The sequence below is a fragment of the Argentina anserina genome, chromosome 6 (assembly GCF_933775445.1).
Source record: "Argentina anserina chromosome 6, drPotAnse1.1, whole genome shotgun sequence".
Lineage (NCBI taxonomy): Eukaryota > Viridiplantae > Streptophyta > Magnoliopsida > Rosales > Rosaceae > Argentina > Argentina anserina.
The window spans coordinates 33071041-33097431 of NC_065877.1; the positions used below are offsets into that span (position 1 = coordinate 33071041).

At 38.7% G+C, this 26391-nt stretch overlaps 3 protein-coding genes across 3 annotated transcripts; 2 read left to right on the top strand and 1 right to left on the bottom strand.

The window, feature by feature from the left end:
* The first annotated feature begins 2401 nt into the window (after positions 1 to 2401).
* Positions 2402 to 5900, top strand: LOC126797533 (uncharacterized). Its single transcript, XM_050524173.1, has 6 exons — positions 2402 to 3348; positions 3443 to 3663; positions 3968 to 4193; positions 4652 to 4737; positions 5031 to 5122; positions 5264 to 5900. The coding sequence occupies exons 1-6, from the start codon at positions 3259 to 3261 to the stop codon at positions 5524 to 5526; spliced, it is 978 nt and encodes a 325-aa protein (XP_050380130.1). The 5' UTR covers positions 2402 to 3258; the 3' UTR covers positions 5527 to 5900.
* Positions 5901 to 15755: 9855 nt separating this feature from the next.
* LOC126799597 (2-methylpropanoate--CoA ligase CCL4-like) lies at positions 15756 to 17935 on the top strand. Its single transcript, XM_050526835.1, has 2 exons — positions 15756 to 15874; positions 16030 to 17935. The coding sequence occupies exon 2, from the start codon at positions 16041 to 16043 to the stop codon at positions 17694 to 17696; it is 1656 nt and encodes a 551-aa protein (XP_050382792.1). The 5' UTR covers positions 15756 to 15874; positions 16030 to 16040; the 3' UTR covers positions 17697 to 17935.
* Positions 17936 to 23701: 5766 nt separating this feature from the next.
* Positions 23702 to 24880, bottom strand: LOC126799903 (xanthohumol 4-O-methyltransferase-like). The gene is made up of 2 exons (XM_050527164.1): positions 24101 to 24880; positions 23702 to 24001 (listed from the first exon to the last, which is right to left on the bottom strand). The coding sequence occupies exons 1-2, from the start codon at positions 24878 to 24880 to the stop codon at positions 23702 to 23704; spliced, it is 1080 nt and encodes a 359-aa protein (XP_050383121.1).
* Between the last annotated feature and the right edge of the window lie 1511 nt (positions 24881 to 26391).

Below are 26391 nucleotides of genomic sequence, written 5' to 3' on the forward strand. Positions count from 1 at the left end.
ATCCTTAGGCAAATATAGTTTACTGAGCTACTGAACAAAGCGATGAATTACTAACTTGCCGATCGAACTCGCAAGGGTTTCAGTCACTAAGCCCTAACGTCGTTTTCTTCATCACTCACCAGAAAAATGAAGGAAAAAAAATCATTATTTTGCGGTCCATGCAATGCAAGTCCTTCGATCACAGTCACAGAAATCCGCAGAAGAAAATAGTATATAAGACACCTGCACTGACACATACGTTCATGCATGATCTTCATCTGCTTCTTATCGAGCGTTCGAGGACAAATATATTTTGCAGTAGAATTTGTATCTTTCGTATGTTGACAGAGATTTGTATCTTTTCCTGATCGAATTGCAGAAAGATAAAAAATAGCTGTTATTGTTCATTATCTTGTGCACAGAGCTAAAGCCCTAGAAATATGATAGGTATGATCGATCGATTCTTTTACGTAAGAAACATATTATTGTTATCACTTCTTACTGTGAAACATGTTCCTTTGACATATCATACTCCCCTTTAATTAATTAAACGCATATATGATAATTGGAGTGTGAAACTTTTGTTACTCACATTATCTCATGCCATATTACTCATCTTCCAACATTAACAAGGGCCGTGATATACCGATATAAGTATGATTTACTTCCTAAATTATTAGAAATATTTCAGTAACTGATCGATATAAATCATTTTACACTCCACATTAAATATGAACTTAAATTCAATAAGGTATAGGAGACATTATTTTTCACCTCAAAGAGGAAAAAACGTAAAACACGTCTCTAAATAACCCATCACTCCCTTGATACTCAAATCCAGTAAATCCATCAGAATCCATAGATTTCAAAGGGAGGGGGTAAACAGTCGTAATCACTCATCTAACTTCATGATTCTGGAAGAATGAACACAAATAAACTGCCCACAGACTTTTCACTCGCACGTGGTGCCACTCTACTGGTCAAACCCAATGCGGACCCCGCCACGGAATTCAGCATCACACATTCACACCCCAGTTTTAATTTCGCCATCAAACGCCACGCCGTACCGGAGCTCCGTGGTCCACGTGCTCGTCGGAGAGAAGAGGTCCATCCACGTGGCGCGCCGTGCGTCATCTATCTAACTTTGCGGTGTCGTTGCCTAGCTACTATCTAGTTTTTGCTTCAGTGTATGAAAGCGGGAGCTGGAGTTACATGCATTCTACGTCGTCGTTTTATATTAATACGTATCAGGTATTTCCCTATTGTTACGTTCACGCGGTTTGCCTAAGCGCCAAGCTAATGAGGTCGAAAAAATATACAATTACAAACTCAATTAATTAATTACTGAATTTTTCATTTGAATTGGTAATGTCCTACAGCTAGGGAGCTTGAACTAAAAGTCTAAAACAGTAATAAGTTATAAAATTAGAAACAATTCAGGGGTGTTGGTCAAATACATACTGTATTTTTTGCTATTGTCTATTTCCCCACCTTTGAAGAAGGAGTCAATTGTGGTGTCAGAGCACCAGAGGATAAGTGGATAATCATTAATTAATTAGTTGGGTAATTAAGGTAATTAGTATTTTGCCTGAATAAAAATTTGTTAATTGAGAAATTTTTGGCGGCTAATTTTTCTGGAAAAAGGATGAAGAATTATTTTTAATTTAATTATGGAAGATTCAATCCTTAATTACCTGCACTCTTTTAGCCAAATATTTAAAAGGTTTGAAAAGATGAAATGGTGCAATATCTTCCGTGACAGGATCTTTTGGAATAATTCTCTCCAAAACTGGTAAAAAATATTGAATTAAAATTAATCTAAGAAATTACGATGATGTCACAAAAGACTAAATAATAAGAGGAATGGTTCGGACAAGATTTCACCGATACTGATTAATTTATACTTTCTAGTACCATATGTTTAGATTACTTTGAACTTTTGTATGTCATAGATGACTGAAATGTTGTTTAAACGTTAAACATACTTCTTTGAAAATCATGAGTTATATTTCATGTGGATCCATGATCATAAATGATTATTATTGTTACATTAAATGTGGGAATAGTAACATATTGCCATAAATTCTACTGTTTCAGTTAAAATACATTGATTTTCTGTTTTACCTAATGAACTATATATTCAAGGTTTTCCTTGTGTCAAAATCATGAGTCAGAAATTCTCAATCCTTCAATTTGAGAATTTCATCCTACTTACTATTCAAGCCATTGGACCAAGTCCCATCCTCCCACCCATAGCAAATCTTCAGCTGTCCCCTATTGGATTAATTCATAATCCAAAATTAAAAATATACAGTCCAGAAATGAAAAAGAAATATATGGAGGTGGGGAGGGTCCTTTGAGGTGGACAGATGAGTCTCATAAATCTGATGCCTTAAATAATTGTTTGGTATCCAAATCTCTCTGCTTTTTATCTCTACAGAAAAACAAAATCCTCTTCTTCTTTTCTACACTATAAAGTCCTTGAGCTTTTGTCACTCCGATCATCCCGATATTTGCTTCCTCCTCACACACTGTTTTTGCTCTCTGATTTCCCGGGAATCTCATTTCTCTTTTTCCGGCGCAAACTCGGATATCCCGACTGTTTCTTCTCTAGCTTTTCTGTCATATCAATTTCCTTTCGTAATTTCGCTTGTTGGGTTTGATTCTTATCGTCGGATCGTTCAAAGTGTCGTGACCTTTGATCAGAGCTTTCGTGTCTTCAGACGACCGTTTGAGTTTCCTTGAAGGTTAGTTAAAGAAAACAGAAACAGGAAAAGACAGAGACAAAGAGTGACCGTTTGTTTGTCCGGAGAATTGGCCGGAATATAAATATCTCGGGTTGCACGTAAATGTTTTGTTGTGGAATTGGTAACGTTGTTGCCAACGAAGACTCTCTGTAAGAGAAGACTGAGTAGTACCTTTGAACTTCCCTCCTTCCGTGAATTTTGTCGTCGAAAAATAGAAGTCTTTGTTCTTCTTGCCTTCCTAGGCCCATTTTCGCGTTTTCTCTTCTTCTCTGTTCAAAGCGAAATCAAATCCCGACAATCAGTCTCTCCCTTTCTTGTTCCTCCCCTTCTCTCTCCTCTGTTTTTTTTTTGGTTTCTCTCTCTATTTTTATAGCTTTTTTCCAACTCTGTTTTCCGGGTTGGGTGAGAGAAGGCTCCTTCCTTTTGTTTTTTGGTTTCTCCCTCGCTGATTCAGAGCGAGCGAAAACTTCAATTCGCTCTCTCCCCTCCTCTCTTTTTTACCTTCTCTCCATCTTTTTTCCAGAGCCAGACGATGATTTTGGACAAAGGGTCAATGCAATCAAACCTTGAATGCTTCCTCCATGGTACAACCCCTGTGCTCCAACCCCAATTCTTGCCCAAGGTTCGTTCTTTTGGTTTTGTCACAATTGTGTATTTCTGTTATTGGATTGATCCCAATTGTGGGTTTGAATGTGGTGATCATGTTGGTGTTGCAGTCTGAGATTAGGAACCTTAATCGTCTATGGCACCCGTGGGAGAGAGAAAAGGTTGAGTATTTCACATTGAGTGATTTGTGGAACTGTTTTGATGAATGGAGTGCTTATGGTGCCGGAGTTCCGATCACCTTGGACAGCGGTGAGACACTTGTGCAATATTATGTTCCTTATCTCTCAGCTATCCAAATCTTCACCAGCAATTCCTCAGTAAATAACCTCAGGTACTGCTTTCATTTCCAACCATTCTGCGGTCTTACTTAGAAAAACAATAAAATTACATTGGTAATTTTGTTCTAGCTGAATCAACATTATGAAATGCTGGTTTTTATTGGGTCAATGCGTATGGTGTTTATTAAAATGATGAACTCTGATATTTGGGTATTTGGGTTGCATTGAATTGCTGATTCATTTCCCTCTGATTTCTACAACAAAATGTGTTTTTGGTATGTGATGACAGAAATATGTGTTTATCTTTGTTCGGTGTATGTGATGACAGAAACAAACGTTTTAAACTGATTATTTCAGGGAGGAAACCGAGTCAGGTGATTGTGAGACGAGGGATTCGTTTAGTGATTCATGCAGTTTCGAGAGTGAAAGTGATAAGTTATGGAGATGGGATGGATGCTCCTCAGATGAAGGTGGATTTGAGCAAGACAATAATCTGTGGCATCTGAATGATAGATTAGGATATCTTTATTTTGAGTATTTTGAGAGATCAACTCCTTATGGAAGAGTTCCTCTCATGGATAAGGTGCCGAACTACCCTTTCCCTCAATATTCATATTCTTCTTCTGCAAACCATCTAGTTTTTTTGTAGATTTATGCGGTTCTCCTTTAACCAATTTTAACATATTATCTGATTCCTTTTTCCTGTTAGATATCAGTAACTTTTGACTTCGAAACTAATAAGTGTCCATGTCTCCTTTTCTGATACCTCCTCTTTCTTTTCTGATTCCTACTCTTTCTGTATTTCATTCATTCATCATTCTTGAGAATTTGTTCTTGCCTTGGAATTTTTTTTCTTCTTTTTTCGGCGTAACTGTCTGCCAGGATGGAAATTATTGATACCATTAAATTCTTCAGGCTCTATTTACTTAATTTTTGTTTATGATCGTGACACGTATGCATATGCTGATTTCTCAGCATCCTCTGCCTTGAAAGAAAATCATGTGGATTTTGATTGACACTTTGTTCTTTCTTTGCTTTCAGATTAACGGATTAGCTCAAAGATACCCCGGCTTGATGTCATTGAGGAGTGTAGATCTTTCACCAGCTAGTTGGATGTCTGTTGCTTGGTATTTTCCTTTCTCACTCGAAATCTTATCTAAACGGAAGCAAATTTTGTTACAAGTGCTACTAAACTAATGCATTATGTTCATTAAGAAAACACTGGCTCCGACATGGGTTTGTAATTAATTATTACTGCTTTTTAAATAACCCACTAATGACTAGTTACTAGTTACACACATGGGCAAATGAACATGCTTCCTTTTTCCTTTTTTTGTTTCTGTGTGAAAATTAGCATGCTTTCTTGTTTATAATAGGAATGGAGAAGTGATGATAAACTCGTGGGTGTGATTATATTCAGGTACCCAATTTATCATATTCCAATGGGAAGAACTATAAAGGACCTCTCCACATCCTTCCTCACTTACCACACCCTTTCATCTTCATTTCAAGGTACCATTATTCTCTCATTAAGTCATTTCATCATAACTTTCGTTTCTATTGGTTTCGTTCTATGGTCGGTGAGAAGGCTTCTTATTCATACGCATGATGATAAATGCTCACTTACGCTAGATGATGCTCGTCTTTGTGTAGACATGGACCTCGAAGATGATATGGAGAGTGACGAGCAACGGAAGAGAAAGAAAGGAGAAGGCATCTCTCTGCCTCCATTTGGGTTGGCTACTTACAAAATGCAAGGGAATCTGTGGGTCTCGGGCAACTGCGGCCGGGACCAAGAAAGGCTAATGTCGCTGTTGAGCGTGGCGGATTCTTGGCTAAAGCAGCTAAGGGTCCAGCACCATGACTTCAACTACTTCACCTCAATCAGGCGTGGTGGCCAGTGCCACTACCTATGAAGCTTTGAGAACAAATTTCGTTTGCAAAGTGAAATCAGAAATTGACCACAGAAAAAAAAAAATCCTCCTCCTCTTCTCTTTGGACTTTGTATAATTGGTTTTTTCTTTTTTCCGGAACCTTTGTTTTGGCCATGAGTCTGAGGGTATCTCATTGTGGTTAAGATTGATTTAGGGTGTTTTAGTGTTCAGTGGTTGACTGTGACTCCTTTTGTTGGGCTTTGCATGTAAATTAGAGAGAAAGATGGGTGAGGTTAGAGAGAGGGAGGCTTTTTGAGCCTTGAATTATGAGTTTTCATAGTGCTTTGTGTAATATTCTCTTGTCCATTTTTGTGGAATTGAGATGAAGAAAATGAAACCTTTTGGTTTTGCAAATTGCTTCCTCATTGTGTCATTTCTCTGGACCACTTCTATCTATTTCCACTAGACTTGGTCTCTAAGAAATTAGTTGGGATTGAAAGTACTTGGCTTTTGGGATTTCATCTACAACTACTTCAAAAGATGATCTAATCATGTTTATAACACCAAATCAGAATTGTGGTCGTGCTTGAATGAATCTAAAACAGCCCTTTAGCTTGAAGGGTCTGTGTGTCTTTTGACTGGTTCTAGTTGTTAGTTGGTAGGAATAGGATAGTTGGTAACTTAGAATTCAAAGAATACCAAAAGAAAGCCAGCCTTAAACACTCTGAGGCCCTAAATCCTTTGCCCTGACTTCTGGTATTTCTCTTACTCTAAGTGCGCGCGCCCATTGGAAATTTTCACGTCATTTCTTGGATTGATTTGGTTGGCTTAAGTTTACATGTTACACATAAGTTAAAATTAAAGTCATCATTAAGATGTTGGGTGTTGATTTGTCGAAAACTGGTGTGCATTGTGAGGATCATAATAGATTAATAGGTAAAGTTGTTATGAAATTCTTGAAAGAAAGATGAGGCGGTGTCGCAAGATGTGATGTTAGCAAACGCTAGTGGTTTTTGAAAGAAATGTGTTTGAAACATATTACTACTAGTGTCAAACAAAGACACAAGTTGGTGGCTTTTCTGTTTATGCCTTTGGATTTAGGACCAGAACTTGGAATGGTACTGCAGGACTTGTGGTATCTACCTATTGCCCCTTGCCCAAGGCATTCATGCTCATAAAAATCATGAAAGGAATGCAAGGTAGTCACAAATTGAGGAAGTTTTATAAATGTTTTTTTTACTATTAAGTTTTATAAATGTTCACATATCAGTTTTATATATGGATGTATATGTTTACATCCATATACATACTCAAGTGAGCTAAATAAATATTCATTTGGGATACCATTAGTGCTCCATTGTTTATCACCATTCCCATCTCATCCATACATACTCGATCAGCAAGACCTAATTCGCCATATTTTAATAATCACCCACTAAGTAATTTTCCAACAAACCCAAATTGATAGATCATTCATACGAAACACATATTACTACTTTATGTTACATATAGTCATGTACATAGCACATGTAGCATGGTAGTGGTTTCTAAGACAATCCCATTGACTAATTAGAGGGCCCTTTTTTGAGTGCAACAAACTGTGTGATCCACTTGGTGGACTAAGCTCTTGTTCAGAAAGTGGAAAAACCCAAAGCTTCCCTCACTATCGATCTTATCTTGTTAGACATAGAAGTGTCCCATTGTATTGTGATCTCAAAAGTTCAACCACTAACCATATATACACTGAAAGAGTGATAGATAGGCATCATGTATTGTGAACTCATATAAATAACAAGGACTTTGGGGGTGAGTCCAACTACCAAATAACACCAATTTGCTTTGCGCATGGGAATAGGCCATTTGGTATTTCTTGGTCTAGAACTTAGCCAGAGGGACATTGATCGTGGAGGGATTTGCTGTCCTGCACTTGTTCATCCTCCACTTAGACATCATAATACATTGCCACATGTTTTTTTCTTCTTCTTGTTGACAATGAAGAAACCATCAAACTCTCTCTGCATTTTCTACAATTACAATATAGATGTAAGAAAACGAAATTAATATTCTTGAGAGCTCTTTAGAATTAGAAATGAATTCGTGTGACTAAGTGTCATTCTGTTGAATTTTTACATAATTGCATTTACATCTATGAATAAATTAACATACTACTTTGACAGGTGTTTATGTTAGAAGTTGCAGTAAGTTTTTTCAATTCGGAGCCTAGTTGTTTTGAGGTTTACAACCGTACGTGAAGAATTGAGAGGGAGAAGAAACTATTTCCATTTGGTATCAGCCCTTTTCACTGCCAAATACAAAGTTACAAAGCTCTTGTTCTTCTCTTACTCTTTATCTGGTAAAGGACCAAATGCCTACATATCAATAGTTGGTATTATCAGCCTTGTCTTGATTTCTCTATTGTCCGTTGTATGCCACCAAAACCATCAGTTTCCAACTCTATGGATGTTGGATCCATAGGTTTCAGCATGTCTTTATGATTTACCTTGCACATTTTACATTATCGACATCACAAATTTACATTATAGAAAATGATTTATCTTTATTGTCCAAATTTACTCACCGAGGTTGTTAGCAGAGTGTTTGGCAATTTGGGTAATAAATTAATAATCAGGCCTACTGCAGCTTAGTACATGTGTTGGGTCCTTTTTGCTCGATGCGCTGTAAAAATTAGGTGGTGCTTGAGCCCAACCTTTTGGTCAGGAAGGCTTCTGAGTGCACTCGTCAATTTGATCAATGCACACATTAATATGACCAGTGCACCCAATTACCAGACGCACTAGTGGGGTTAGAGTTTGTTCCTCACTGCGGAGAAGCCACTTAGATGAATAAGTTAGGCTGTAGAGAATGTCACCACTCTTGGTATCAGTGGTTGCCTCGAAGAGATTTTTCTGGACTAGAAACCTCATGAGGCACGAGAGTTTATCAATGTCTACGGCCGGCGAGGCAATCTGCTCTGTAATTTGATGCACAGTTAGGGGTTAGCTTTGAGAGTTTATGATGTCTACAATGCCAATCTCCACAGCGCATTTCAAGGCCATGCTTTAGACAAAGTTGTACGTGTAGTCCTAAATATCAACTTGGCCTTGCAGCAGCATGGCTTCCTCTTCCTGTTCTTTCTGTTTTAGCATTGTCGCCATATATTTCTTTTTTCTTCTCTAACATCTGGCGGCATATGTGTGAGCCCGGGAAATGTTAATGAGCTAAGTTGAGATCGTTATTGACTATTTTACGATCTCAGTGATTAATTAAAAGTAAATATTCGAGAATATTTTTTAGATAAGTGACTCTTTTGAATTAAGAGTCGTATGCGTTATGACGAGTATGTCGAAATATTTAAGAATTTTTTAAGTTCCCGAGTCATTTTATATGATTTTCCGAATTGAAGTTTGAAAATATAAAGAAATTACTTAGAAATCAGAAAATTATTACGGTGAAATCGGGACCGTAGGATTTCAATCGATTATTCTCAGCCCTTAGATTATTAAGTGGGCTTAATACATATATATATGGGTGAGTATAAGGTTTTCAGCATTTTTCCCAAAAGCCCATCGAGAACGACCGAGCTCATTCCCGACCCCAAAACACCGCGCGACCTTCGCCGTCGTTCCGCCGCCGCCGTCAGAGAAGTTCCGGCCGGCGCACCGGCTTCGTCATGATCGCCACATCGTCTCCGTCCTCCCTGCGGCTGTGGTTCTTCCTATCGGCAACAGAGGAGAATCGAGGGGTTCCAAGTTCCTTTCCGGCGAGTTGCAGCGTTTTACGGCGTCTCCGGCCACCGATTGGACTACTTTATGTATCAACCTTCATCTCCTCTTCATGATCTACAAGTCTATATAATTGGTTTATATATTTGATCAAGTTTTGACAATTCCAATTTCTTGGTTGTTCTGTTCTTCATGGTTCGTACTGTTCATCGTCGTTCTTCGATACCGAGGGCTCTCTCGGCTTGATTACGGCCTCCTTGGCGTGCTGTGGTGAAGCTTTGAGTCAATTGGGAGCAAGCATCGATCACCTGGCTTCAATTTAATGGATTTCTGCTTCATTGTGTTCGTTGGGAAATCTTCTGCGAATTGGCATTTCCAAAGGTAGATTACAGCTTGAATTCAAAGTTGGTTTGGTTGTATTGGTTACTCGCTGTAATCACGTATTTGGAATTGAAACATGAATTGGAAACTCGTTGGCTATATACTGTGATTGTGGTTCTGGCCATTTGTTTCTGAAGATGGAAATTCTGATATTTAAGGATTGGTTATATTCTGTGAAGTTTATGTGTATGGTAAACTGTTTTGAAAAAAGCTGTTGTGACGTGAATCAATTTAAGTATTTGGTAAATTGTTTTGAAAATTGATGTTAGATTGAAAATCAATTTTGAATGTTTGGTAAATTATAAGGTAAAAGTGCTTTAGAGTTGTATAATTACTAAAATGTATATTATGTTAGAACTGTTTTATTAACAGACAATAATTTCATTAATTCTTCAACGCATGTAGCACCATGGTCAATTTAAAGGGAACCACTAAATAAGATTTTAGTCATTTGAAGTTGCCACTAAAAATACTAACTAGATGCATCTACTAGACATTGTGCAATCATATTTCTTAGCACCTCCATTTCTTGTCCTCTCATACGATCTTCTTCAAGTTCATGATCCTCTGTATCCTCACCAATTTCTTCACTTGAGTAATCATCACTTTCATCACAATCTTGCTTTTGATGAGCATATCTCCTTATGTGGTTATGAATAGTCATTGTAACAATAACTATCTTCACTTGTTTTGTCACGTGGCCTTTGGTTTTCCAGTTCCCTCATTTTCAATACCCTTTGCTTTCTTCTTTCCCATACGGATAAACTACATATATATATATATATATATAATATTTGATTCACATCTTAAATTCAGCAGTGCAATATAATTTTAACATGACATGTCCCAAATTTGATGATAGCATAACAACACTAAATATGACATATAATAGACATATAATGCGTACATTCATTATAATGCAGACAATATGTGAACATCAAAACAAAGTGTGTGCCTGCACCCTAATCACACACAACAAAACATATTCCTAAAATTACTTCTATGGTACACCAGTTCCTACTCTATTTGTTTTGGCACATTATAAAAATACCAAAACGCAAGCAAATATCAGATCAAGTAGATATCTCTGATCGATCAAAAAGCAAGCAAATCGACCAATTGTATAAGAATGTGCCCAAGAGGCCTAAAAAGGAGTATGCATGTAATGATTCAAGAAAGAAGTTAACTAGTCTTTATTGAAGCTCTGAAAAGTGTAATGGACCTAGTTTAAAAGAATAAGTGTCCTGCATAAATGCTTTTAACCATCGGAGTACAACATGCACTCCCTCACACCATCTCTATTTATGTGAATGAGTATATATCAAGATAATTAGAGTAGGAAAATGAATTAGATGGAATAATGAGACACCTTAACTTCATCTGTTGATTTTAACTGCAAACATCAATTGCATATGAAAAATTACAATGGGACAACATGAGACTCAATATTTTAGTCCTTAAGAAAAATTACAAAGACAATATGGAATTACTTTCCGGCCATAGGTAGCAAAGGACTCTTTTAAGAATATGAGAAGCATAACCAGATCAGGAGTCCAGAGAGAGTGAAATGTTGGTTTCTAAACACAAAACACTGGGTGAAAAAAGTGAAACAGAGAGTCCATCAGTATATTGGAAAAAATTGTTAGATTCACCTAGATTCATTTAAATGATCAGTTGTCTATAGCTCTATAAGCATAACTCTTGTGGACTTTGATAAGCATATATAGCCCATTTGGAGGATAAAATTCAACCAGGCGGGCTCATCACTCAGCTCGTTAGCTGATTTAAATATGTGTTGTTCAGTATTTAGAATATTTATACAAAATAGAGCCAAAACTCAAACTCGGGACCTCATGAGAGAACTTCATCATAATTCAACTCCCACCATATATAACACAAATACCAAAATGATAATTGTGTCAGCCACCATTTGACATATCTTAACGTGGTTGCTCGGGTAAACCCGTGTTGATGCTCGAATGAAAAAGAATGCAAGGGGTCGTGGAACAGGTAACAAATGGGCAGGGAAAGACAACGAAAAAAAGGAAAAAATACAAAGTAGAAGAGAGGTAAAGTTACATGATATGGGAAGTTGATCTAAGAAAATAGTAATGATTCTCACCCAATTCAGAATTCCAAATGACCATGCTTTAATTCACTACAACAACTTCAAACCACAAATTCACACCCAGAAACAAGAATAAAAAAGAATCATGAGATAGATATTACCTTTAAAGTCTGAAGAGAACTTGGCCGATTTGAGCGTTGGTGATGAGATCGGTTTTGTTTATTCCATTTGACGAAAGATAGGATGAGAAGGAGAAAATGAGAAGAGTTTGTAGGGTTTAACTGTTAGGTAGATATTTAGATTAGAAGGAGAACAAAATTGGGAATTTGAAAAATTCATTAAAAGGCTACTGTAGCATCTTCTGTGTTCTTCCAGAATCAGTTTTGGAAAGCAACCATAGGGTTGCTTCTCAAATCCTGTTGTGGGGAGAATCAGATTGTCCTAAAATTTGAAAATTTGGGTCTCACCAAACACCATGTGATTTGCCCGAAATCACTTTTGACCCAAAAAAAAGCCCAAAAATCGATGTCAAACTGGGCCTAAAACTGTTAGACGACGAAATGAATTTGGAAATGTGTTAAAGGGTGGCCTTAGTGATATTTATATCCTTGTTTAATTGTGAATGTGTTAATTGAGGAAGGAGTACACTTAATGTAAATTAAGAACTCAATATATTGGTTTAAACACTTGAGTTCTTAGGCTCTCAATTGAGTAATGGTACAATTATGCTTGATGCATATGTTGGGTAATATTGAGATGGTGTCCATAGTAATTTATTTAATTATTATATGACCAATATTGAAGATATAAGTAAATAATTGAGTATCTGTCGATATTACATTATCGAGTAGTATTTGTTGAAAATGTGCTTCCGCTTTAATTTGGTTAATGAGGGTCAATTCTCGAATTAGATGATTTATTAGTAATCGTGATTGTATAAGAATGTGGTCAAGTCATTAATAACTGCTATGTCGGACTATGGACTCTAGTTACTCGGTGAACGGAAGTGAAAACTTATGACTCGCAGAGTACGCGAGGGAAAACATTGGAATCCCTACCGGGATTCATTATTTATCTCGATTAGAGCTTTCTACAATTTATTTATAAATGGTGCATGTTGTGGTTTGATTATTTTATATACAAATGTATTAACCAAATTGTGGGAGATGTGATGGCTTAAGAGTAGGGGTATCACTGACTTCCTTAGGTCGATCCCGGAATCGGAGGGTTTAGTTACGTCAGTCGTGCAGGTTCCGATCTTAAAAACGGACTCGAAACGTTGTATGCCTTGGTAGCGGACGCTCTTGCTACACTTACCTGTTACAGTATATCTGAGGTAGGGCCGTGTAGTTGGTCTATAGGACCATAGGCTGCACGAAATCGGGTACGGGTACGTGGAAGCGAAACATTTGGAAACGCGGAAGCGTATTTTTCAAATTTTTAAAGAAGCGGGTACGTTTTGGAAACTTAAAAAAAAATATATATATATATATAAATTATACAAAAAATAAATATAATAACAAATTTTTAGTTTAAGTAACTCAAAATCTCAAATAACTTGATGTTCAAGATTCAAAATAATACAAATATAATGAGAGATCTAGGTATCAACAAGAGAGAAGGAGGGTCGGCGACTCGGTGGGAAGTCAAAAATATGTCGAAATAAGTCATTTAACTCGACGAATGTAGGTCTAGTCTGTCATTTAAAAAATACAAAATAATACATAAAAAACTTTTTTTTTTTGAAAACTCGCGTTCCAAAACACATTTTTCTGAAAACACGTTTCTGGGCGTTTCCGTTGCGTTTCCGAGCGTTTCCAAACGTTTTCGTCACGTTTCCGGAGTGATTCCGCTTCGGAAGCAGGAAACACGGGTGAAGTCACGTTTTCGTGCTTCCTAGATATGACCAGCCATCAGTTACTATTTGGTTTTTAGCGCGCCGTATTAAGAATCTATGCACCGATTCTCGAGTCAAGATTTTTATTAAAGTTAGAGTCAAGATTTTTATTAAAGTTTGTCATTCATTTATTATTTAAATTGGTTTTATACTGGCTAACCAAATATATGTTTTCAATGTTAATCGAGAAGCCCTACATTAGTATGTTTGCATGTATTGTGCACTGGTACGGAATATTGAAGGACGTGGTAGGGAGTGTGGTTCAAGTTGGTTAAACCGTATCTCGGTTTCTATTGTAAATTCTAATTATTTGTTCGTAGTTTTCAGAACTTAGTTAACGCTACTTCCTAGTTTAGCTTTGTTGGTATTCATTTCTTCTAGTTCATGGAATATCAGTTGTATTAAGTTCTGGACGAACAAATGTATTCTGATAATAATTATTTTCACTTCAAAATTATTTTAAGTTTTTGCTGTGTTATTCGAAAAATTTTCTAATACAAAATTGCCTTGCGTTTATTTAAAATATAAATCGGATTATTGGTTTATGTTTTATCGACTCGCGGCACTGGAACGTGCAAGCTGATGAGGTGCAGTTTGATGAGTTACAATATGCATGCATGCTCAGCAACCCCTGGCCTTCTTTGTTCATATATAGCTAGCTAGATTATTCAGCCGTCGACGCATATAAGGGCCAGATGCCTACCACTTATTTTTTCAAATGTGGATTTTTTTTTGCTTTTAATCAATGTGTATGCATTATAATATATATGGTTGTTATAGGCTATTATTCTTATTTGGTTGCGTATTAATCAACAACTCTCTCTTCTTCTTCTTCTCTTTTTACTTCTTCTATTTCTAAATCAATTAGTTTTGATAATTCTAGCCTAGGGTTGGTATTAGAGATTTCAATTTGAGTTTATGTTGTATTTTGTTTTCTTCATCGAAAAAATTAATCGCTTCTTATTGATTAAGAATTAAAATTAAACAACTCTTATCCACCTACCTCCAATGACTGAAATTTTTCGTTCAATTCTCCTTAATCAGCAATTAAATCCTATAGATATTAGAATGTGGCCCTTTTACCTGCCTAATTTTTTTTCTTTTTTTTCTTTTACTTTCACTTCCTAAAAAACTCCCAATTTTTTTTGCACTTCGGGCAAATTAAATTCTAATTTTTTTACCCCCACTTGTAAAATTTTCTGCGTCTGCCACCGGCTAGATAGGCGAAGAACCTAAAAACCAAAAACGTTTGGCATGGTGTTTGTTAAAGTTTGGTGTATCTCGCTGTCTCATTTAGTGTACGACTACGCCCCATTAAGTAACATTCTAGACGAGTGGATGGAAGTGGTCAAAAGGTTGACGCCTCCATCTTATCTGGACTTCTTTCTGGTCATGATAAATGGACGCGAACCGAATCGTATAACTTGTGGAACCCTATAATTTTCACAGAAATGTCAAAACGTACAAAGAACATCGAAGCCGGTCCATCGAAGCCTCCTCTGCAGATCGGCAAGGCATCGATTTCTAGATGTGGAAAGTGACACAACACGACGAGGAAGTGGGAACTAAGAACGTACCTAGAGCCACTTTGAACTTTGAATTAGTCTCTCCTGCTCTCATAATATTTCCACATTGGATATTTTCTATGCAAGGATGTTCTTTCGACTGATGTAGTGCCAACCAATGAAAGTTGCAAGCACAGAACCAACAATGCAAGTAATAAGACTCTTCGAATCAAATGGAAGTAACAAAACCAGCTCGTGGTTCTTGCTATAATATTCAGTCGCCCACTAGAACACAAACATGAATTACAATCCGTCTCTTATCTTTCCTCCATTAAAATCCTTTGATGCTTTTCTATGCTCTCGACAAAGTTGTACGTGTAGTGCAAAATATCAGCTTGGCCTTGCAGCACCACGACTTCCTCTTTTTCTCTCAGTTTGAAATTGTTGACATATATTTCCTTCTTCTCTAATATCGGAAGCACATGCATGCAAGTAATCTTCCTTGTTTGTTTATATAAATGTAGCTAGAAGAACCTGAAAATCACAAATGTTATTGTGGCTGATATTTTGTTAAGTTTGGTGCATCTCGCTCTCAGGTTTTAGTGATCAGACTGGTACCGAATAGTTGGGCCGCCGACGGACCACCACCAGTCCGGCACCATCTTTGATTCATGATGGAAATCTGAACGACGGTCGATCTTCCAATCACCTGGCCTCCTTCTATTATGGAAAGTTAGGCGGCTTCGTCTTTTTGGGTTAACTAATAGTTGTCCCCTAGCCTGCTCCTGCTATAGAGAGGAACTGATAACTAATTAAGGTCTTTCTCTATATTTGTTGCTTCTATTCTCATTTTGTTATCAGTTCCTCTCTTTAGCTTCGTCTATATTCTATATTGTACATAAGAGCGACAACTTACGTTGTTGCTTCTACTCTCATTTTGTTCTTCTCATAATTGTATCTACAAACATTTAGGATTTTCCGTAATGGATGAGCTGAGGCCAACTCCCGCCAACTCTTCCCCTCTCACCCCACTCGGCTTCCTAGACCGAGCCGCCACCGTCTATGGCGACTGCCCTTCTGTGATCTATAATGACACCACCTACACATGGAGCCAGACTCACCGTCGATGCCTTCGCGTGGCTTGCTCCATCTCATCCCTCGGTATCCGACGTGGCCACGTAGTCTCCGTCCTCTCTCCTAACATCCCCGCAATGTACGAGCTCCACTTCGCCGTCCCCATGTCCGGTGCCGTCCTCAACACCATCAACACCCGCCTCGATACTCGCACCGTCTCCCTTCTCCTTCGCCACAGCCAATCCAAACTACTCTTCGTCGACCACACCCTCAGCTCTCTCGTCCTCGACGCCGTCTCTCTCTTCCCTCCAAACACCCCGACCCCCCTCCTCATCCTCATCGCCGACGATGCACCCCCAGCCTCACCCCTTCGCAGCTCATCCCGGTTCTATGCTACATACGACGAAATGGTACAGCGTGGCAATCCTGAGTTCTCGTGGGCCCTACCGGAGAATGAATGGGACCCCATGACGCTGAACTACACTTCCGGCACTACTTCTTCACCGAAGGGAGTAGTCCACTGTCACAGAGGGCTCTTTGTCGCCGCCGTCAACTCTCTCGTCGACTGGGCCGTACCCAAACAGCCAGTCTACCTGTGGACGCTTCCGATGTTCCACGGCAACGGCTGGAGCTACCCGTACGGGATCGCCGCCGTAGGTGGAACCAACGTCTGCCTCCGCAAGTTCGACGCGCAGGTCATCTATGCCCTGATCAAACGACACGCCGTCACTCACATGTGTGGTGCGCCGGTTGTTCTCAACATGCTGACGAGTATGCCAATCTACAAGCCTTTGGAGAACCCGGTCCATATCCTGGTCGGCGGAGCTCCGCCACCGGCTTCAGTTCTGTTTCAGACTGAATCACTGGGATTCGTGGTGACACATGCGTACGGTTTGACGGAAACTGCAGGAACAGCGGTTATATGCGCGTGGAAACCGAAGTGGAATAGGTTACCAGCAACGGAGACGGCGAGGCTGAAGTCAAGGCAGGGAGTTAGGGCAGTGGCCATGACCAGGGTCGACGTGGTCGATCCGAATACGGGTGCGCCGGTGAAACGCGATGGTCTGTCGCCTGGGGAAGTGGTATTGAGAGGCGGGTGTTTGATGTTAGGTTATCTCAAAGACCCAAAAGGCACATCCAAGTGCATGAAACACGGTTGGTTTTACACCGGCGACGTTGCAGTGATGCACCCGGATGGGTATATGGAGATCAAGGATCGATCCAAGGACGTGATCATAAGCGGAGGAGAGAACGTGAGCAGCGTGGAGGTCGAGTCCGTGCTTTACGCCCACGCTGCTGTTAGTGAGGCGGCTGTGGTGGCCAGACCTGACGAGTTTTGGGGGGAGACCCCGTGTGCGTTTGTGAGCCTGAAAGCTGAGATAGAACGGAGACCGACGGAGAATGAAATTATAGAGTATTGCAGAGGGAAGTTGCCGCATTACATGGTGCCCAAGACGGTGGTGTTCAAAGATGAGCTTCCGAAAACGTCGACGGGGAAGATTCAGAAGTTCCTGCTGAGAGAGATGGCTAAGGCCCTGGTGTTCACAAGGCAGAGCCGGATGTAGTTTAACGTGACAGTGAAACTGAAACACATGCATGCATGACATTCCATGTCGATATTTGCATTATCAAATGTATGCAAAAGATTTGGGATTATTTAGCGAATCAGTTTTCAGTGGTTTCAGATATGTTGCAAAGCGGTAATTTTCATGTATTACACTTACTCATCATCCCCCATATATATGTAAAAAAAAAATTTCAGTGATGACCAATCATGTATATATCCGTGATCTGCTTATTTTGCTTATCGATCAGGACTCTCTGAGCTTGTTGTGTGATTAGAATTGTAGTAGGTATTTGAGTATCTATTGGTGTACTTGTAGTGTAATTATCTGATATATACATCAATTTAAAAATGGGATTTCTCATTTTACTTGAAAATTCTCTCTCAATCGAGGCACACAGATCAGTAGCCGGGGTTTTCCTTTATGTTTCTTGCAATGTTGTAAAAAAAAAAAAAGGAGATCAAGGAAAGTTCAAAAATAATAAACTGAGAAACATGGAACAATTGAAGGAGTCAAGAACAGAGATAGAGGGGGAGGAAAAAGAAGAAGAAGCAATACAGAGGAGTAAGTGACAACCTTAATGTTTTGTGAACGCTTTTCTACTACCTATATTGTTGTAATTAAATTGCACAACCTTAACTATCCCCATTTAAATTATCCATCCATATATGCTCAGAATTTTAATGTTTAATTGAATGAATCTCATTTCTCAAAAGTCTTGCAAGGTGCAAATTTATTGAGTGCCTTGATGATGTCGAATATGTTGAAATTGAGATTTTAAATGGGGATAGATAGTAGATGCTAGATACATAAATTTACGGATGATACTAAAATACTTTCCATTTCACGGTGGTGACGGTCGATTTTTAGCGGCAGCTTCAAAAACTAAACTCATTTAACTTTCGGTTACAAGAATCTTAAGCCTACCCCATCATATGTTGGCATGGGGACATATGCATTGGGCACCTGGGATAATTGACATTTCCATAGAAAATATTTGGTGCAGCTTATCTTCATTTGGTCATTTTTAGATCGGAAACCATCACAAATAAATAAGAAGCTAAATAATAAAAGTCTGATTGTGCATACGACTACCTTCGTGAAGATCCACTATTAGAATTATGCTAACAGACATCATGTCATTTAAATCAGTCAGAAAAATGCATGATGTTAAATTTTTTTTATAACATCGGTCTTTAGATAATCGATGTCTCTTATTTCATATACATCACTTTTTACCTCCAACTGATGTCCATTTTTTCCGTCCAAAGTAGAAGAAAAAAAACGTGGAATAGACTTAAGTTAGAGAAATAATAGGTTTTATAGGAGATAAATTCTAAGCGGGAGACGAATTTCATTCAAGAGCCTTATTTCCCAATTCCCTCTCATCTATCTCTGTCTCTCGAACCCTAATCCCAATCTAGCTTAACTTTTTCTCCTTCTGTCCTTCATTTGCGACCTCTAACCCTCGACGACGGCCTTCCTCATTTTTCTCCGACATCTGACCGTCAACGACGGTGACAACGCTCATCTGGTAAAATCCAGTATCTCCTTTTTCCTTCTCTTCTCTCCGCTCCAATGGATATCTTTGAAAATTCTCCCGTCATTCTCTGATCCCTAGCTTCCTCTACGGATCCTTCTCCGCAAAAACTTTTGACCTCGAGAAGATGCTTCACGCCACTCCTCTCTGCTCGCCCCAAAAAGCTACACGACGCCATTTTGCGGCTCTCTCCCGCCTCCCTCGACGACTCTCTCCGCTTCCTCCACAACTATCTACACGACACCTGTAATAACCCTATTTTAAAAACAATATTTGGTTTGATTTGAATTCCATAAAGTTGTGAAATTCAATTAAATGAATTTGATTTCTTGCGAATTTACGAAAACGGAAACGGAAATGTTCTCGGAACGTTTAATTTGAAAAACGTAACGTTACCGCAACGCATATATTGATTTTTATTCCGTTGCTCGGTTGCGAAAACTTTCTTCACGAAAGTTGTAGAGCTCGTCGATACGAGTTCGTGAGTATGTGACGCGTTCTAATGGGACGTCGGAGGTGAAAGTTATTAACGTCGGAAGTTAGTTTCTGATTTTGAAAATGAGTATAAAAAGGGAATTTTTGTGATTATGGTTTCCATTTCAGGAAACCCCTTATCTCTCCTCTTTCCGCCTCCCTCCCCATTCTCTCTCCCCGAAAACTCTCTCCTTCTCCTCCGAAAATCGCCTCCGTGCGATCGGCCTCCCTGGGCCGCCGTGTCGTGCACCGCCACTCTCAAAAGCTTCGCACCGTTCTCCTCGCCAAACCCCGAGAGGATCGTGACCTCTCTCGTCGCCGTTCGCCGCACCGACGCTCCACTGTCCACCTGCAACTCGACGCCACCAGTCCCACCCCCGGTGATACACGTCCTCGGAGGATAGCTCGCCTTCGCCTCACCTTGCCTCTGAAGCCATCGACGACAGAAGTGGAGCTCGACTCGCCGATCCTCCACACGATTCGATTTCAGCCGTACTCGCAGGTGCCTCCGGTGGTCCTCTCGACGGTCCTACGTCCTCTTGAGGTAAGGGATGATTGATTTGGTGTGGATGTGATGTTGTTTGTGAATTTGGGATTGAATTGTGGAAGAATCGGAGGAGGATGGCGGCGCGTGGGGATGCGTGGGTTAGTTTAGGAGGGGTCTGAGGTCGTGGGAAGGAAGAGGAGGAGGAGGGGAAGAAATTGGGCACGGCGGTGGCGTCATACGCGCCTTGGTTGGTGTCGGCGCGTGGGCCCCACGCGCTGCCACAGTGAGTGGCGCGTGCACCCCACGCGCCGCCACATGCGGCGGCGTAAACAGTGTTTCCGAAAAGGGTAATTTTGTAATTTATTTTTACGTACTGTAAATGTAAAAGGTGATTTACGTACGGTAAATGTAAATTTTATTTACGTACGGTAAATATAAATGTAAATTACTTTTACTAAAGGTAAAAAGTAATTGTGGAAGGGTAATTCGGTAATTTTTATTTACTGAGACAGTGCGTACATTTGAATAGTATTTATACATACAGAAATATGTAAACAGTATGTACTCGTACAGAGATACGTATTGGATGTGTATTTGTACAGTAATACACACAATAGTAAATACATGAACAATGAACAGTAAATTCGTAAAACCGAAAATTGCTGAACAATAACCGATTATTACTGTTTCGGTATTTAAAGATTTACGAAACGTTTCTAAATTCTTTTCTTATCTTTTCAAGGTGATCGATAAATCAAGGAAATGAATTATCTTCGGAAATTGTGGAATTACGCTCGAGTCGATAAGGTGAGTAAAATCTCACATATTTACGAATCTACCCTTGCGGAGATTCAAGATTTTGCAAGAGTTTTAATATTGAATTACGACATGTATACAATATAGTGGATTACATATATATTGTATAAATGGTAATAAGTACATATATATATAGTTTGCTATATTATATACTGTTATGAATTCATTAGAATTGGTCATTTCGATGACGAGAATTAAATATTGAGCATGTGATTTGATTTTTGTACAAAATAAGGTGTGATTATTGTACGTGGTTTTAACATGAGTTTGTTAAAATGTTTTGTCTTCGGACGAGTTTTGTCTTCGGACGAGTTTTTGTCTTTGACGTGTTTATGAAATATGACATGTATATGATATAATGAATTATATATATATATATATATTGTATAAATGGTAAAATTCGCTTTGATCTGATTGTTGTTATTAAATTGAAACTCAGTGGTTGAGGAACAAGGATTCAAAGCACGGTGGCCAAGCTATGGTGATTTTGAACTGGCTATTTCAAGATGAATCGATTTTTCGAGCTGGTGCGGCGACGCTAGTTAGAGTTTTGATGATGAAGGATGATTGGTTCGTTGTGCTCGGGTGGTGTACTTTTGTGCGTGTTGTATTGGAGTATGAGAGCTCTGTTACTCAATGAAGTTGATGTTAGTGTAGTTAGGATCTCTCTCTCTCTCTCTCTCTCTCTAGATTTGTTTCTCATCTTCTGGATCTGACCTAAATCGGATCTAGTTTTTTGAATAATTGTCATTTTGCATTTTTGATTTATATCTTGTCCATTCTTTGCTTGTTATTGGTTTGATTTATGATGAGGCTTCTCTCTTTTTCTTTTTCTTTTTATTTTGTGCATGTATTAGTTAGGTGGTGATTTTAGACGTGTAATATTAACATGGGCTACGTTGAATTGTTATATTTGCAGATTAGACTTTTTTTCCTGTGAAAATTCCCATTATGCCAAAAACGAAGAAGCCAGGGTTGTAGTACCAGAGTATAACTGATAATACAGCTAGTCATTTTGCACTCTCTTTCCAGGTTGGCCTCTTGATCACAAGGATTTGGGTTTCCCCACTTTTGTGTCAGTGGTTGTCTGAAAGACACATTTGTGGTAGAGAAATAAGGCGCGAGAGGTGATCGATCGATGCCCGCTGCCGGCAAGGCTATCCTACTGTGATTTGACTGGATCTGAAAAGTTAGTACAACGTCATGGTTGATGCGCTGCCGAACGACGTATATCTATCTTCCTATATGCCACCTTCCTTCCAATCGTTTCTAATTAAAGGTGTAGGATGCTTTTGTTTCTTTTTCCTTAATTATAGAGTTAGATTCATTACTTGTCCGCTCATAAATTTGATTTTCAAAGAACATACTGTAACGTGTTCCTTATAAATTTATAATGATATAGACAATACGAAACAACATAAATCACTACAAGTAATCTAGTAGGTGAGAGTCTTAAGGTGTATGCATTAACTCTAAAACCGAGTGCAGACGCTAATTAAAGTTAATTAGATTTTGATTTGTTCTTGGTCATTTGAGTAAAACAAATTAACTAACATGAATTCTAGCGCGCGTAAATTAACTTTGTTGTTGGGTCTTTCAAACTTTGAAAATATATTGTGATCCTGATTAAAAAAACAAATTTAACGAATCTAATTGTGTTCCATAATTTATTTGATAGATCTAAATTACTATCTAAACAATGAAATTCACACCTTATATATTACAATTCACAACCCTAACCCACATTAAATTATTAAAGTGTCAAAAATGTCCACGTCTTAACCCCACGAATTGTGTAGAAAGGACATAAATGATACATCCACTAAAACGTGATCCATGAATGAGTAGATTGTAATTTAGGGCGTGGTAGTTTTATTATCCTAAAGTATTTTGATTTTGACTTGTAATAAACTAATAATACCTTTAAGAATTTGATTTTAACTTGCAAGAGCAAATCCACAATGGTGTGAGAGGTGGGTTGGTGTGAAGAGTGGACAAAAAAAACCATCCACTGGGCTTAGATCGGTCTAGGCTAGCACAGGGGTCCACGTGGGACCTAGCTACTTAGGGTAAGATCTGGTCCTCACCCAGCAATTAGTGCGGGCTAATAACTCGTGGTGCTTATTTGTCATGTTGCACATGTGATCTGAAATTTTTCTGAGGAATGAATTCAACAAGGGCCTTAAAATAAAGGTCATTGATCTGACGACCGTAATTTAAAATGTGAATAGTAATCTATCTTTGGATTTAGGGTTTTGCTCTAAGCGTTTGGCAAAGTGTGGAATGAATCTAGCACAATGAATTATGTTATTTAATTTGGAAAAATCTATCGTACGCCGCTGTTGTATGATATACACCGGCACATTCGACCAGACAATCCCACCACCACTACTGCGTGCAAAAACTAACAGCCCCTGTCAACTGTTCATCCCTTGTTGTATGGTATATAACGATGTACTTCAGACGAACCCATTTAATTTACTTGTTTACAAAGTTTTTGATTGACGTTGATACTGAAAACTCGTAACCGGTAAGTCGAGTCACATATGCCACGAACTTGCACATGTTATTACTCAATTGCCTAGTTGATTCTAAGCAAACACCATATATAGCATAATTTACCACATATTTATTTATTTATTTGATAAACATAACTACATAAGCAATATTGCTAAGATCTCATTTTTTTCACACAGGGTATGCCTCAATAATGGACAGTAAAGATGGAATTTTGATGATTTTGTAGCGAGGGAAGCCAGCTTGTTCCAATATCTTCTTCCATTCACTCTCAGTCCTCTCCTTTCCACCTGAGGTGTGTGCAATCATTAACAGATCAAACACCAAGCCTGCGTCGTCAAACATGCCAGCACCATTTGACTCCAGAATGATGTCCACAATAATCACCTTGCCAGATCTCTCTGGTATTGCCTTCCGACAATTCTTCAATATCTTCGCGCAATCGTTGTCGCTCCAGTCGTGCATAATCCACTGCATTTTCGTCCAAGATCGAGTAGCATGTGTTAGTGTGATAATTAATCAAACAAATACTAGTTCAAGAACCATTTTCTAGTGCTGCTTTTGAATTACCTTCATAAAAATTGCATCAGCGTTTGGAATACTACCCTCAGCAAACATGTCACCTCCAACATGCGACACCCCATGGTACTCCGGCGCTGTTGAAACTACATGTGGTAGGTCAAAGTTGATGCCCTTCACGCTGGGATGCGCCTTCACAATCTCTGCCACTGCGCTTCCAGTCCCACCACCTACATCCACCAGTGTTGCAGCGTCATCAAACCCACCCTTATATCCAGACAATATCGCTTTCATCGTAATCTTAGCAGTACACGCCATGCCGTCGTTGAACAATCGGTTGAACTCAGGGTTTTCAGAGAAGAATTGCCATATATTTCGATCATGCGCTTTCTCGAAAGCACATGAGCCACCTTGCTTGACGCACTGGCTGAAACAGTGCCATGGAGCCATCAGAGTAGCATCATTCTCCATGAGGAGCATCGGAGCTAACGTGAGCTCTGCGTCACGCAAGAGCCATCTCGATGAGGGAGTCAATCCGTAGAGAGTTTCCCCGGAATCTTCACCATCATGATGTGCGGTGAAGATTTTCCGGCGGACCAGCAACCGCATGATGCGAGAGAGGCATGCGATGTCGGGACCGGGTGAAGAAGAGTCGATGGAGGAGGCTATTTCAGACAAAGGCAATGCATGACCATGAGAGTGTATGATATCTGGTATGCGGAGCTCCACGGCAGATTTCAAAGCCATGGAATCGGCAAAGCCGAACATGTACTTCCATACATCTGCTTGGCCTCTTAGAGTTGCTTCATCCAATTCCGTAGCTGCTTCCATTTCAAGTTTTCGATCTTTGTGGAAACAAGAGTTCTACCATTTATATAAAGATCGGAATGGTGTCCTGAGCTAACCCCCCCCCCCCCCCCCCCCCCCCCGATATATATTGCCATCACCTAAAAAAGTAAATTTAGTAATAATTCAAAGAATGACATGATCAGAAGAAATCCATAAAGTTAGTAACATAAAAATCCGCCACCCATATTAAGTACTTAATTTATTAGGTATACGAGAAAAACGGGTGTTAAGAAATAAGTGAAACGTAACTGTTTACACATGCTAAAATTTTACTAAAATGGCCACCATTATCATTCTTACATATAATAAGCCTGTTTTTAAGATACTTCTCATCAAGTAAATGTAATGGAAATTAATATGCTGGGAGCTGACCATAAACCCTTATCTTTGCAACGTTTAACATGAATTAGTAATTCTCTAAAACTTTTGAAGCATGGATGTGATTGTTAACTTCACAGTTGATATATCGGCACGACAACATCGAGCAGCTATAGCTACAGAACGAGGAACTAAACCAGCTGAGCTTAGAATCATAATCTACCTACCATCTACTTAGAGTGGGATTATTTGGTATGTAGGTTGCCATATCTACATCAAGTTACGTCATCCACTCATCCGCAAACTTAATAAATACTTGAGGAAAAAGCATTTTTCATTATAAACACTTTTTGTTACAGAGATGAGAATATTACTGGAATTCTTGTCATGAAAACTGAAAAGCACGTTTGGCCCAGCCGCGGGTTTTATCCGTTATAACTATTAATTGTCTGTCTGATGTTTTTTTTTTATATCAGTCTTAATTTCAAAATTACTCAATAACTCATATATTTGACTACTTGTTTGTAGGCATCTGGTCTTCCTTCCCATCACCGATCCGACGCTTCAAAAGTGGTATCCATGGAGGAAAAGTAAAATAGAGAGGCCTCATAGATGGAGTTTAAAAACTCATCTTTATTGCAAAGTCACAATAATATATAAGATGTGGTGCGTTTGGTCCACCACCACTCCTAGGAGGTTTTAGTTATTAGAGTATAAATTATAATTATAAGATAACTAATGTACAGTACATATTTCAATTTGAAAAATGTATAATTACAGAGTAGTATTTTAGGTGAACAACGTGTACTTTCACATACATTGTAACTGCTTAGATTAGAGGAAATTATATACATACACGGTCATGAATACACAACGCATATAAGATTTTATGGTATAATTGAGGTGAAATTGGGAATCATATTGAAAAATCGCAACTAGACGTATTGGTAAGATTTTTTTTCATATTTTTAGTAAGTTGTGACCAAGTTTTGGTATATTGGTATATTAGATCTACGAACAATTGATATTCATTGCATATTATAGTAGAGTTTAAAAGTAGGATCAGTACATATGAAAAATAGCAGATTCATTGCATAATTCTTTTTCATCACCAGAGACATTTTGAGCAACCTCTTCCAACATATATATTCACAGCAAATATACCGATAGACACC